Here is a 13,753-nt window from a genome sequence, read left to right as displayed (position 1 = left end):
TTTGAAGGGATAGCCTAGGGGGCTGCCACCTTGAAAAGTATTCCTTTTTTAATGACATGATCTGTGAAATTGCTTCCAGATTTGAATATATATAAAGTGGAATAGTGTTGAACCACCATAAAGGAGCCAAATATGTGAACGGAGGCATGGACACATGGAACAGAATGGACAGCTGTCAGAGGGGAGGGAGGAGGGGGTCGGATAAAGGCAGGGGAAGGGACCAGCCAAAGAGCATATATGCGTGATGCTTAGACACAGACGACGGTGCGGTGATGGCCAGAGGGAAGGGCGTGAGGGCTGGGGGAGGAGGCAAAGAAGGGGGGGAAAGGGACACATCTGTAATGGTCTCAACCAGAAGAATGAAGAAAAAATCCTCACACTTAAGACAAAATGAATAGAACTTAGAGCATTTTGTTAACCCTGCCAGGTCACACAGAGAAAAACAAATAATGATCTCTCATATATGTGGAATCTGGGAGAGCCAGGTGTGTAGAAACAGAGAGTGGAATGCTGGTTACCATGGAGACTGTGGAGAAAGGAGAGAGAATCTCAACTTTCTGTTATGAGATGCCTATTTTATGTGAATCTAACATACAGCATAATGATACAGTTAACAAGACTGTGTTATATACTGGAAAAAGGCTATGAGATTCTATCTGAAATACTCTCACTCAATAAAAAATGTGGCCGTTATGTGACTTTTAAATAGTATTGTCACCTAAGCTGAGGTAGTACCATTTTGCAATGTATACATGTATCCTATCAAACTACTGTACACTTTACACGTATACAATGTTCTGTCAGTTATATCAAAATAAAACAGAAAGATTGTCTGCATCCTTGATTTAAGAATAACTTACATAGCGTAAAAAAATGTAAAGTGTTCTGATGACAGCAAATTTTGGAGAGTTTTTCAGTCTATCCACATATATATCCATTTATCAACTGTGTGTCAGTGTTTCTGTGAGTCAGTCTCTCTCTTTCTATCTCTCTACCTATTTATCTACCTATCTATCTCTTCATTTATATATCTCCATCTGTGAATTTTCTCTCTGGATTCCAGTACTGAAACAATAAAAAAATAAATCTGTTGTCTGAAACAGTGCAGTTAGTTGTAATTTGTTATAACAGCTTTACCAAGTTTTCCCCTTACCTCCCTTCCTTTCTTTTCTTCTCCCTCTTCCCCCTTTGCCCCTACTCACGGGGACTGGGTTTTCACTCACACACAGCACATGATTTCAGCAAAAAACAAGTTTTGCACGTTTTCTTCTCTTCTAAAAATGCAGAACTAAACTGGCCAGTTAACAGCTTTCTCTTTGTCATGAGAGTAAAAAATATGCAAGTGGTACTAAACCATTAATAAAAGCTTAGGTGGGAGACAAATTTCATATTTCTTCTGAAAATAGTTTTCTATCATTAACTACCTTTTATATATAAGTTTGGCCAAAGAACACTGAATGTCATAAACTGTGTAACTGATCGTCGATTTCAAATGGCAGCAAGCTATGGTAAATCAATATGTGATTGGAGAGTTTAGGAACAATAAATGTGACACTTGAGACATGGGGGTGTTTAGTTAGATGTGGCTCAGCCAGTGAACCCTCAGAACCTGCTATTTTTAGAGTGAGGAGCAGCTGGTCCTCTTCCTGTGTGACAGGCACCTTGTGCCCTGAACAGACCGTGGTGTGGGGACACTGCCCACCACTTCCTGTCACTTTGGCTCATGAGCTTCATTTTAAAAACTGAAAAACAAGTCATCAAAAGGTCTGCTACAAACATGTCCACTGAGTCGTTTATCCCTTTTCCCTTATGTGAGCACAGCACAACCTGATGTTGCAAAGCAAATACACAATAGTCACCACAGGATCCCCAAGTCAGGACAGCTCATCTACTGTCCAGACGTCGTGCTGACCCAGACCGAGTCCAGCCTTGAGCGGGACTGGGCACGTGTATCTGGGAGGCTTCCCTCAAAACCATCGGCCAGCCCCATCTCCCCTGAGTCTGTCCTATTTTGTATGTGAAACCCGAGAGGTTATGGAGAATTCAGAACTGGGTCTTGGACAGCTCACCTTCTCCAGAGCAAACTGAGATGTGTCTCTTCTGTAAGGGTTCTGTGTGTGGGGGGGGGGAGAGTTTGATAACTTTACTTCTTTAATGTTAATCCCTCACTATACGTGTTCCAACTGCTACCCTTTCGCCCTCCCCCTTGACGCTGCACTCTAAGAATCCCAAATCAACAATTCAAACGAAATTCCGCGCCTCTATGTTAATGACAGCACTATTTACAATAACCACGATCTGGAAACAGCCCACGTGCCCACCAGGAAATCAGCGGGATAAAATCTGTGGAACCTTTACACAATAGAATACTATGCAGCAGAAAGAAAGAAGGAACTCCTACCTTTCCCATCATGGATGGAACTGGAGAATCTTATGCTAAGTGAAATAAGCCAGTCGGTGAAAGACAAATACCACCTGATCTCACCTATAGGAGGAATATGATGAACAAAATGAACCAATGAAGATGATCAAACCACAGGCATGAAACCCTGGCACAGAACGACAGAGACCAGAGAGGAGGGCGAGGAGAGACGATAGTGGATGAAAGGGGAAGGGACTAGTGAAAGAACACGTGTGCATTATGCATAGACACGCGCTGCAGAGTGGAGATGGACTGTGAGAGCGGGGGTGTGATGGGCAGGGGAGAGCAAAGGGGGGAAATGGGACAACGTAATAGAATGGCAATTTAAAAATCATTTTAGAAAAGCTTACCACAAACAATGAGTATTTTTTACATTTGTGTTAAGAAAAACTGACTGGCTAACTCTTCAGTCTGTCATCCATCTCGCATTGTTTTTGCGTATGGGGTAAAGCAGGGGTCAAGTTCAGTTTGGTCCATACCTCCCCCCCCCGCAGCTGGCCCTGCACCAGTGACTTGAGGAACAGGGTCAGCCCTGTGCACTCCAGGCGTCTCTGTCATGATCACGTGACTCTGCACTGCCTTCCCTCTGCTCCATCGGGCAGGGTATCTCTGCTATTCACTTTCTGAAACTTCCTCCGTTCATCTACATCTCAATGACTGATTTCCTTTCCCTCATTCAGGATGTGGTATTGCAGCAACTGATATTTCAAGTGTGGGGGGTATTTTTCTGTCTCTAACGGAACTCCCGTGAGTCTCCATTTTTCCTGACTCCTCAAGAGTCTCCACAGGTCAAATACAAGCGTGACTCTCAACATTGAAACTGCTCTATGGAGGGAGAAATGACTCAAATGATTCACCCCAAGGAGAGGGAGAGAGAAACAGCCGACTTCTCTCAGAGACACAGAGTTGGGTGGAAACAGTGTGAGACATGGACCCTGCATTCCAGGGCCAAAAGGAAGCACTGAGCTCTCCTTGGGGAACAGAGTGTTTGCACACACTCTCGGGCTGGTCCAACCACTGTCCCCTTGCTCATTGTCATGATGGCTTCTTGGGTCTCTAGTCAACAAGGCAGGGAGGGAAGGTCACCCTTCATGTTACCAAGGCAGCAGCCACCTTCTGCTGCACCTTCTGCTGGGTTCTGAGTCCCGCACCCTTTGTCTCTTCTCCCAGCCACCCTCCACCCAGTCTTCCCAACCGTCTTTAGGAATCTCTCCATTTCTGCTCAAAATCCTTCCATGGTTCTCACTCATTTTAGGGTCAATTTAGACTCTCTTCAGCACTGATGGCTATTCATGATCATCCACATGGGACCCTCCACCGTCAGCTCGCCCTTCTGCTGTCACCCACCAGCAGGGGTAGTTACCTGTGAACACACAGCCACTCACACACTCAATCTCAAACACTGATGCACACATACACTTACTCACAGACTGACACATATACCTCATAGATACATACACGCACATACACGTAGTCACACATACTCCTACAGACGTACACACCCACACAATCACACACACCCTCCCACACTCACACAACCATTCCCACACTTAAACTCACACACATACACAGTTACACACACCTACAGACTCATTCACGCCATTCATTGATCATTTCTGTTCTCTGCCATATCTGCTGTCTTAGAGTTGTAGAGAAGTAGCAAATTCCTTCCCTACTTTCCCGCTGAAAGCCCAGGACCAGAAGTAACACTGAGATTTCTTCTCCTCCTTTCTCTTCTGTACATGTGATGTGACAGCTAAAAATAATGCATTATACGTGGTAAATCCTTGTAAGCCTTTGACCTAATATTCTTGGACACGCAGGATTGCAGTTCAATTAGTGTTGACATTATATATGATGTACACATATTGTATTGCTCTAGTTCCTTTGTAATACACAGCCCATATGACATTCATAACTCGGTCTGATTGGGACCATCCATTCCTGCATACGCCTTTGCCTCACAGACTTACTCCAATGTCCTTGCGAGGGGTGACCCTGCCCATGACCAGCCACCAACTCACCCTCCCCCACCGCTATCAGTCAGTCTCTGTCACTAGAGTTCCCTCTATTTTTTTCCTTTCACTTCTCACTCCCTCCTCCTCGGGTTTCACCTCATTAAACAGCCCTTCCCTCAGCTCTGGTTGGGGTCTTACTTAGCTTGGAGTGTCACCAAATACGCTCCAAAAAAGTTTCTCAGCTTCCGGCCCAGTCCGGACACATAGGAGAGGTGACCAATCAGTGTTTTTCTCTCTCTTCAGTGTCAGTCTGCCTGTCTCTCCCTTCCTCTTTCTATAAAATCAATAAATATATCCTTCCATGAGGATAAACGCAAAAACAGCTGTTCCTTCACCCACAGTGTAGGCATGGTCCCAGGTGTTCTCATATTTTTCACATTTCTCCTTTGTAAGAAAAGTCAATTCCACTTTAGACTTAGAATGTTCACTCTCTGCTACAAAGGAGCTCTGAGGATACAGAGAATCAGACTCCTGAATCATGGGTGTATTCGTTTCTGGTACAGGTATTTGGCTGCACTAGGTGACCAGTAAATATTTGTTTATGGACAAGTCAGATATGGAAGTAAATTCCGTTAGTGGGAACCTGAGAAAAATGTAGCAAAGTCTGTTTAGAATAAGTCTATTGGTGGTCAGCTGAGGATCACAGCCTGGGTCCGCCCATTCTGAGAAGGAGCACAGAGCAGACAGAAGGTCACAGGGGTGAGAAGAGACCCCAGGTCGGGGCTGAGCGTCTCCAGAGGATGAGGAGTCCTCCTGAGCCCTCGTCATGGAAAAACCCAGAGCCCAGGGTGGGGCCGTCCCCTTGCTGTGGGTCGCGGAGATCGGAAGGCGGAAGGGCAGTGGCCGCCCCTGACTCACCACATCCTGCGCGTCTCTGTCCTTCAGGCCTGGGTCTCATCCACATGCAGTGTGGGGACACTCAGGGCAGACGGCACGATGTCCATCCTCCCTGCTCTTCTCTGCCTCGGTCAGTTGTGAGGACATGGGGACGGGGCAGCAGGAGATGGGGCAGCTGTACGTGCTTGTTCATGGGGAACACCGGTCTCAGGAGCTCAAGGGGTCGAGGCTCTAAGAAAAGGGAATCGGCTCCAACATCTGTGTGCAAACCTGACACGGATTCTCTTCCAGGGCTGAGTCTGGGCCAGGAAACCCACGAGCAGAATGGTGAGTCCTGCGCAGGGCCCCTCTCCACCTCCCACTTCACCCCTGGGGCTCAGGAGGCGGCAAAGAGGTCCTGGGATGAGGGGATAAAAGAAGGGGGACAAGGGCTGAGCTGGAGGATGTGGGAGGGGAAGGGCTTTCTAATGCAGCCTCTGATTTCTTCCAGGGACCCTCCCCAGACCCACCATCTGGGCTGAGCCAGGGCCGGTGGTCCCTTCAGACAGCTCTGTCACCATCTGGTGTCAGGGGTCCCTGGAGGCTCAGGAGTACTGTCTGTGGAACAAAGATGTGGATAAATTCTCGAACAGACAGAAACCAGTGGCGACAATGGACAAGGCCAACTTCTCCATGAGAGACCCCTCTGCAGGGAGATATTATTGTAAATACCGCAGCCCCACTGGCTGGTCAGAGCTCAGTGACTCCTTGGAGCTGGTGCTGACAGGTGAGGGGGGTCCCAGCCTCAGGCTCAGCCCTCAGGAAGAGGGATGCTCTCAGAGTTCCTCCCTTCATACCCCAACTCAGGAGATGTGCGGGAGGTTGACTCCGTCTACCTTGCTGCCTCCTTCTCTCCAAGGATTCTATGGCAAACCCAGCCTCTCAGCCCTACCCAGCCATGTCGTGACCTCAGGAGGATACGTGACCCTCCAGTGTGCCTCACTGGAAGGAGTGGACAGGTTTACTCTGATTAAGGAAGGGGAAAGCGGGCCCTCCTGGACCCTGGACTCACAGCCTCACCCCAGTGGGCAGTCCCAGGTCCTGTTCCTTGTGGGCCCCGTGACCCCCAGCCACAGGTGGATGTTCAGATGCTATGGATATTTTAGGAAGCACCCCGTGGAGTGGTCTCACCCCAGTGACCGCCTGGAGCTCCTGGTCTCAGGTGAGTGGCCTCTGACCCCATTTGTTCTGAGCTCAGTCGGCTCAGGGTCCTGTCCCCTGCAGACATCTGAGGTTGGATGAAGAATGAGAGGCTCTAAGTGATGGTAACCCAGCAGAGACCTTACCCCAGAGACCCTCCCAGCCCTGCCCGCCCCTCCCCATCCCCTGGGTTAGGAAGGTGATAGGCGGGAAGGGGGAGTGTCTTTCAGGCCACAGAGCAGGTGCAGGAGAAGAGTCTGCTTGATCTGTTCACTCCAGTGTTAGGCCCAGAAACCCTCACCCACTCTGTCCTCATTCCCAGGACCTTCTGGAGGCCTCAGCCCCTCTACCACAGCATCTGTCTCCACAGCGGTTGAGTCCCTGAGAACCGTGCTCAGAGGGAGCACAGAGCAGCCCAGGGAAGTTCTGAGGGTCCATTCTGGGGGCACGTGTTCCACAGACACTCAGGAGTAGGCGTGTGTCCCAGGGGCTGGGAGTCAAGCAGAGATGCTGGAACCGCAGCATCCCAGGGCACGGAGGCTGGCCTGTGATGGAGGGATGGTAGTGGCAGAGGGACATGCTGGGGTCTAGCCTGGGGGAGGGATAGCTGGACTCAAGTGGGGAGAAGGCAGCCTGACTCCTCACCCCCATCCGAAACTTCCAGGAAGCTCAGAGGATCAAGGAGGCTCCAGCAGAGATTCCGAAGAGCAGAGCAGTAAGTGAGGGTCTCTGGGGAGCTCATGGGTCCCAATTCAGGGTCCTGCTCTGTTGCTCCCACTGTGGAGCTCGGGGTCCCTTCTCTGCTCTGAGTATAAGGTTCCTGTCTGCTGCCCTCTGGCTCACCGGCCTGTGGTGAGATTAGGTAGCATAAGGTAGCGCAAGCTCAGGAAGACAGATCCCCTGCCTAACCTTCCCAATGTGGTGTCAATGTTCACCCACATCCCTGCCCCTCCCGTGTCCCTGCTGGGCTTGGGGGCAGGTCATAACGAAGGACCCTCAGCTCCAGCTGAGACAGGACAGGCCCCTGCAGAGGAGGAGCACAGAGCTCGCTGCTGGGGTCACCCTGAGGGCAGCACTGGGAACCCACATCCAGAGTCCAGGCCCTGCCCCTCCCCGGCCAGGCTGGGGGCCCTGGGGGATGCGGCTCACCTCTCTGAGCCCCCGGGGACTGGGAGGTGGGTCAGCGATCCCTGGTGCAGGAGGCTGCGAGGTTAGAGGAGATGAACCACAGGCCCCAGCACATGCCTCACATACAGTAGGTGCCCATTAAATGGCACCTTGGTTAATTCATGATGTCACTCCATCCGAAGGTCACCCAGGTTTCCTCACTGGGGTCTCGGTGGCCCTCATCCTGCTGCTCTCCCTTCTCTTCTTCCTCTTCCTCCGACACTGGCATCGGAGCAAAGACAGGACGTCAGGTGAGTAGGGGACGGGGTGACCGGGGCCACAGGAGAGAGGGGCTCAGCGAGCTGGGACAGGATAAACAAAAAGTTAGAGAAGGTCAGTTGAGCAACAGATTTCTCCAGAATCTCAAATCAGAAAATGTAGGAAAAAACAATGTCAGCACAGATGTAGGAATAAATTTAGGTCATTTTTGATTTTCAATCTCCTAAAATATGAAACATAGGTCCAAGCAGGTGTTCAACTTTCCTTCTCCCTCTGGAATCTCACAGGGACGTGTCCCTGCCCTCCCAGGACTGAGACTCTCTGTCCACCAGCCCCGCAGCACACACCCCGGAGGGGCCCCTCTGTGAAAGGGAGGGACAGCTGTCTTGGGGGAGGGGACACAGTGATTTGAAGAGGCCATGAGGAAGGGGACACCCTGGGAGGGTGCGGGGTCAGGGGTGAGAGGTACTGAAATCCACACTGTCTGATATGGCCCCTCACCTCACCTCGGTGAGTGGCTCATCAGGGACAGGTGGGTCTCCAACCCAGGGATCACGAGGACCCTGTCAGGAGACACACCCCGTTCTGCCTCCCCAGATGCTGTTGTGATGGGCCCACAGCCAGGGGAGGGCATGGAACTGGACCCTCAGGTGAGACTCCTGCTCCAGTGCAGGCCTCCAAGGTCCTTCCTGTTGCCCAGTTCACTCCAATGATCCCTTCCCTGTCCTCTCCTCCCCTGGTTCTCAGCAGCGTCCACACTGACCTCTCCTTCTGGGCACCACGTCGTCCTGCTGTGACTCACTCCCTCTTTTCTATAACCTCATGGCCCCTCCTGGGAGGTCCTTGTGCTGGCCCTTTGTCCCCTGTCTAACCTTGGGCAGCCCCATGTCTCACGAGGAGGCACGAATGAGTGACTCACCCGAGGCCCCAGGGCCCCTTCACTCAGTCACGCAGCCGCCATGACAGGAGCTCCCTGGGCACCGGCTCCATGTAGGGGATGCGGTGCAGCCCTGAGCAACCTTTCCCCACACTTGTCCAGCCCACCTGTCTGTGAGGGAGACACCTGCACACAGGCCAGCATCCTTCAGGGCCACCTGCTGTGAAGGAGAAAAAAGCAAGAGCAGGGGGTGGAGTGCGTGGTGAGGGGAGGGAGCAAAAAGCAGTTACAAAGGTCCTGAGGCAGGACATGTGCTTCTGCCAGATGGGCCGTGGAGGTGGAGCCAGATGAGTAGAAACAGTGGGTTAGCTTATAAGTCAGAACCGTAGATGCCCCAGATGCCCCAAGACTCAAGAATCCCCCACAGATTCCATCAAGACAGTGACCTCATATGACCTGAAATTTAAACCCTCACCCTAACACCATGTGGATGCTTGATGGGAGGATTCAACAGTGGGATCAAGGAGACCTGTTCCTGTTTCACTGTCTCTTTGCAGCAGAATAGGCCCCATGATGACCCCCAAGGATTGATCTATGCCCAGCTGACCCACTCAAGCTTGAGGCTCAGGCAGGGAATGGCCTCCTCTCCTTCTTCATCATGGAGATTGTGGGACAAGAAGGGCCGACAAGCAGAAAGAGACTGACAGACTGACAGTCAGATGGGGCCCACCCTCTCTGGGCCCCAGGCTTCCCCAGCCCCAGTCACATGTCTCACCCTCTCACTGTCCCCCTGCTCCAGGTTGCTGCACCTGCTGCCCCCCAGGAGGTGACCTATGCCCAGCTGACCAACCTGACCTTCAGACGGGATACGAGTCCACCCCCTTCCTCCCCATCAGAGAAGCCCCCAGCTGAGCCCAGTGTGTATGCTGCTCTGGCCGTCCACTAGCCCAGGAAGTGCCCAGACCTCACACTCCAGAGAAAGGGCCTGCAAGGGCCCCCAAAGGCACAGGAGATACCCCCAAGGACATTCAGCTTGACCCCAGACAGACTCGTGACCTGACATGGATTCCCTGTAGCACTTAGGACCCTCTGTGGTCCCCTAAATCTATAGCCAATGATCATCGATATCCCCACATTATGGAAACAATGCAAACAGACTTCTCAATAATCAGTTGTGAACCAAAAGAGAAATGAATGCTTTAGATTAAATATTCATGTATATATTGCACATCAAACCTGTGAAGTGAGAAAAATGAAAACAATGAATGAATATATTGGGAACTAAAAAGCCTTTAAGAATCAATGGCTTAAGCATTATGTAAAGAATTTAGAAAATGATTGCATGGGATCTTTAGAACCACAAATGGCAGGATAGAAAGATGTGGCATGTATGTACAATGCAATGAAAATCTATCAAAAACTGGAATGCACTCCCTCCATTTGTGACCACCTGAATGGACCTAGAGCTTATTATGCTGAGTGGCACCGTTCACACGGAGAAAGATTTTGCTTATATGTGGAATATTTAAAATCATTAAAACAAACAGAACAAGAGCAGACCTAGAGACACGAAGAAGATCGAATGGTTGCCCAAGGAGAGGTGGTGAAGGGGTCGGTGGAAAGAGGGAGATATTCAATCCTGAGTTATAACTTTGCATGAGACACACAGGTCCTGGAGTTAGTGTGGGGAGCACATCCTGAGATTCCCAAATAGGAGGTCAGTGCTGCACACCTGCAGCTAATATAATATGGCCTGTCCTTTAGATTTTAAAAAAAGTATTCAATTTAAAATAATTTGTATTCTCCGGATCCATCCATGCTGTAACAAAAGGAAACATCTTTTCATTTTTATGGCTGAAAAGTATGCCACAGTGAAATATGCCAGTCACAGAAACACAAATACCATACGATTTTTTGTATGTATGGATCCTAATGAACAAAATAAACCTGCAAACAAAAGAGAAACAGACTCAGGGATAGAGAAAGCAGACTGAGAGCTGTCAGAGGGGAGGCGGCACGGGCTGGGCTTAAAAAGGTAAAGGATGAAGCAAAGAAAAAACAACTCATACATACAAGCAATGGTTTGGTGATTACAGGGGGAGAGGGGATCAGGGGTGTGTAGAAGAGAGTAAAAGGAGGAGAAAAGGTGGTGGGAGGAGACTTAACTTGGGGTGGGGAACACACAATATAGTATATGGATGATGTATTATACTACCGTACCCCTGAAACCTATATAACTTTGTAAACCAATGTCACCACAATGAAGTGAATTCAAAAACAAATAAACCCTGTAGTACAAAGAGTAATGATATACAAATGATCGTTCTTTGTAATAGAATACCAATTTAAAAATCTTTACAAAATGATAGTTTTAATGCCTCAAAATAATTGTAAAAGAATAGCAAATTTTCCTACGTGAAGGTGCAAGGAATGCACTGACAATGACAGAAGTTACTCTTCAAGACAATTAAAAATAGAGAGAAAGAAACTAAGTAAACAATTCGCTTTTGAAAGCATTGATCACACTGTGGGAGAGGTGGATGGAACGGGCACAGGAGGTCAAAGGGGGAAAAACTGGGGCAACTGTGATAGAATAACAATAAAATATCTTAGCTTGAAAGGGCAAGATAATATGGAAGAACACACATATTACTAACATGAAAGGTGAAACAGCACGAGCAGGATACCTTGTACAGGCTTTAAAGAGATCAGAGCAGAACGCTGTGAACCCTTCATTTTGTACTGATGGTGAGCATGTTTATCGACGCGTGGATATTGGGCCCACCGTGCATCTCCAGAATACAGCCCACTTGAGTATGGTGCGAATTTTTTTAATGCATTGCTGAATCTGGTGTGCTAATATTTTCTGAGGATTTAAGCATCTATGCTCATCAGGGACATAAGCTTAAATTTTTCTTTCTTTGTGCTCTTTTTATCTGGTAACAGAGGCATGGACACATGGACAAACGGACCGTTGTCAGAGGGGAGGGGGCGGGTGGGACAGGTTGGAGGAAGGTGAAGGGATCAGCCAAAGGACATATGTGCATAACCCACACACACAGACAACTTGTGCTGATGGCCAGAGGGAAGGGGCCTGGGGCTGGGTCGAGGTGGGCAGCTAGGTGGAAACGTGGACGTCTGTAATAGTGTCAACACTAAAGATAAGGGAATAGAAAAAGGAAATTCCTGCCATTTGAGAGAACATGAATGGAGCTTGAGCACCTTTTGGTAACCCAGCCAGATGGCACAGAGAAAGGTCAATACTGCATAACTTCACATATATCATGAATCTCTAAAAGTCAAATGAGTAGAAAAGAAGAGTGGAATGTGGTTACCACAGTGAGTGTAGGAAAAGGAGAGATGTTGGTCAAAGAGCATCAGCTTTCATAGAAGATGGCAGAGGAGTGAGTGGAATGCACACTGGCCTCCTCCCAGGACCAACCTGGAATTACAACTAAATTGTGGAGAAATCACCTGGAACAAACAACCGAACAAGAGTGAGAGAGGAGCCTTAAAACCTCGGAGACAGAGGAATCAGCAGTAGTACAATCTAACTGGTCAGGAATGCAGTCGAGACTCAGGAGAGGGGGACGGGGCACCTACGGCCCGCAGCACCAGAGAATATTAAAACGGCCAGTTGGATTCCCCTGAGAAGAGCAGGGTCTAAACCAAAAGTGGCGATCTCTAGCCTCCAGCACCAGAGCCCAAAAACAACACAGAAAACAGCCAGCTGTGAAAAGCGGCAGGGTTGCTCTCTGCCGGACATAGGCAGCTGGAGACACAAAGAGCTGTTTAAAGGGCCAACGAATAAATTTTTGTTTGAAGCCACTTACCCTGGTCTCTCGCAAAGGCGGGGGCAGAGTGGGCTAGAGATGCCTGAGGAGAGACTGGGGAAGGAGGCGTTGGAGAGAGAACTGAGACAGTAGCCAGCAGGTTCCTGGTGCTGACTCATCCCCCATACAGCAGCAGCCATCTTCCTTGGGCACAGACCACTCCCCTGAGTGGCAACGGCGTGAGAGGAAGCGAGAGTCCTGGCCCCAGGAGTGACTTGACCCTGGCCCGGTGGTGCTAAATCCTGACTGCTGAGTGCAGAGTGGCAGCCACAGAGAGTAGATCCCTGGCCAAACGGGGTGCAAGGTGGTCTACAGACACTTGAGGAGAGACTGGATAGGGAAGCTTTGGGGAGAGAACTGAGAGAGTAGCCGGCGGGATCCCGGTGCTGACTCATTCCCCATATGGCAGCAGCTATCTGGCTCAGGCGGACCACTCCCCCGAGCAGCAGCAGCATGAGAGGACCCAATAATCCCACCACCAGTAGGGACTCTGCTCCGCCCTTGGTGTTTAAGCCAGCCTGCTGAGTGCAGAGTGACTCAATTAACAACAGCTGAAGGAGACAGCCACAGACAGTAGATTCCTGGAAGTCTTGAACAGGCTGCCTAAGGTCACACAGGGTCGACATCTGACATCTTCAGAGGCAGATCCAGAAAGAAAAACAGTGGTCTCCTACAATAGAAGTTCACACCACAAAGTCAGGAAATCAAGACAGATCAATTTAAGAAGCAGAAGTGAAAAAGAGGAGTCTCACAAATCATGGGAAGACTAAGAAACACCCCCCCCCCCGCCCATCGAAGGGAAAGGAGGAAGCCCCGGAGAGCGAACTGAATGAAATAGAGGCCAGTAAACTATCACATATTGAATTCAAAACAACAGTTCTAACGAAGCTCAATGAGCTCAGTCAGCTCACAGAAAATTATCAGAAACTATAAGGAAACTAACAGGAAATTACTGCAAACTGTATCAGCATGAAAAAGGACATAGGAACTATCAATAAGAGACAAGACGAAATGAAGAATACGATTTCTGAATTGAAGAACACAGTAGAAGGAATCTAAAGCAGGGCAGATGAAGCACAGGAACAAATCAGCGATCTCAAGGATAAGGTAGAAAATCGCTCCTGAAAGAGCAAAAAAAAATGAAAAGAGACTCAAAAAGGGTGAAGAGACATTTAGGGAAATGCAGAAAACCCTGAAGCGT

General features: G+C 49.2%; 1 protein-coding gene across 1 annotated transcript; it reads left to right on the top strand.

Moving 5' to 3' along the window:
• The first annotated feature begins 5,376 nt into the window (after positions 1 to 5,376).
• LOC129082466 (leukocyte immunoglobulin-like receptor subfamily B member 4) lies at positions 5,377 to 9,665 on the top strand. Its single transcript, XM_054588162.1, is given in 10 exon segments — positions 5,377 to 5,407; positions 5,569 to 5,604; positions 5,768 to 6,043; positions 6,176 to 6,478; positions 6,779 to 6,901; positions 7,121 to 7,171; positions 7,767 to 7,874; positions 8,440 to 8,492; positions 9,277 to 9,434; positions 9,515 to 9,665. Coding segments are annotated over 10 exon segments (1,290 nt in total).
• The last annotated feature ends 4,088 nt before the right edge of the window (positions 9,666 to 13,753 follow it).

Source organism: Pteronotus mesoamericanus, unplaced genomic scaffold (genome assembly GCF_021234165.1).
Source record: "Pteronotus mesoamericanus isolate MK-2021 breed Mesoamerican mustached bat unplaced genomic scaffold, CSHL_Meso_final scaffold_128, whole genome shotgun sequence".
NCBI lineage: Eukaryota > Metazoa > Chordata > Mammalia > Chiroptera > Mormoopidae > Pteronotus > Pteronotus mesoamericanus.
This window is presented reverse-complemented; position numbering and strand designations above follow the sequence as displayed.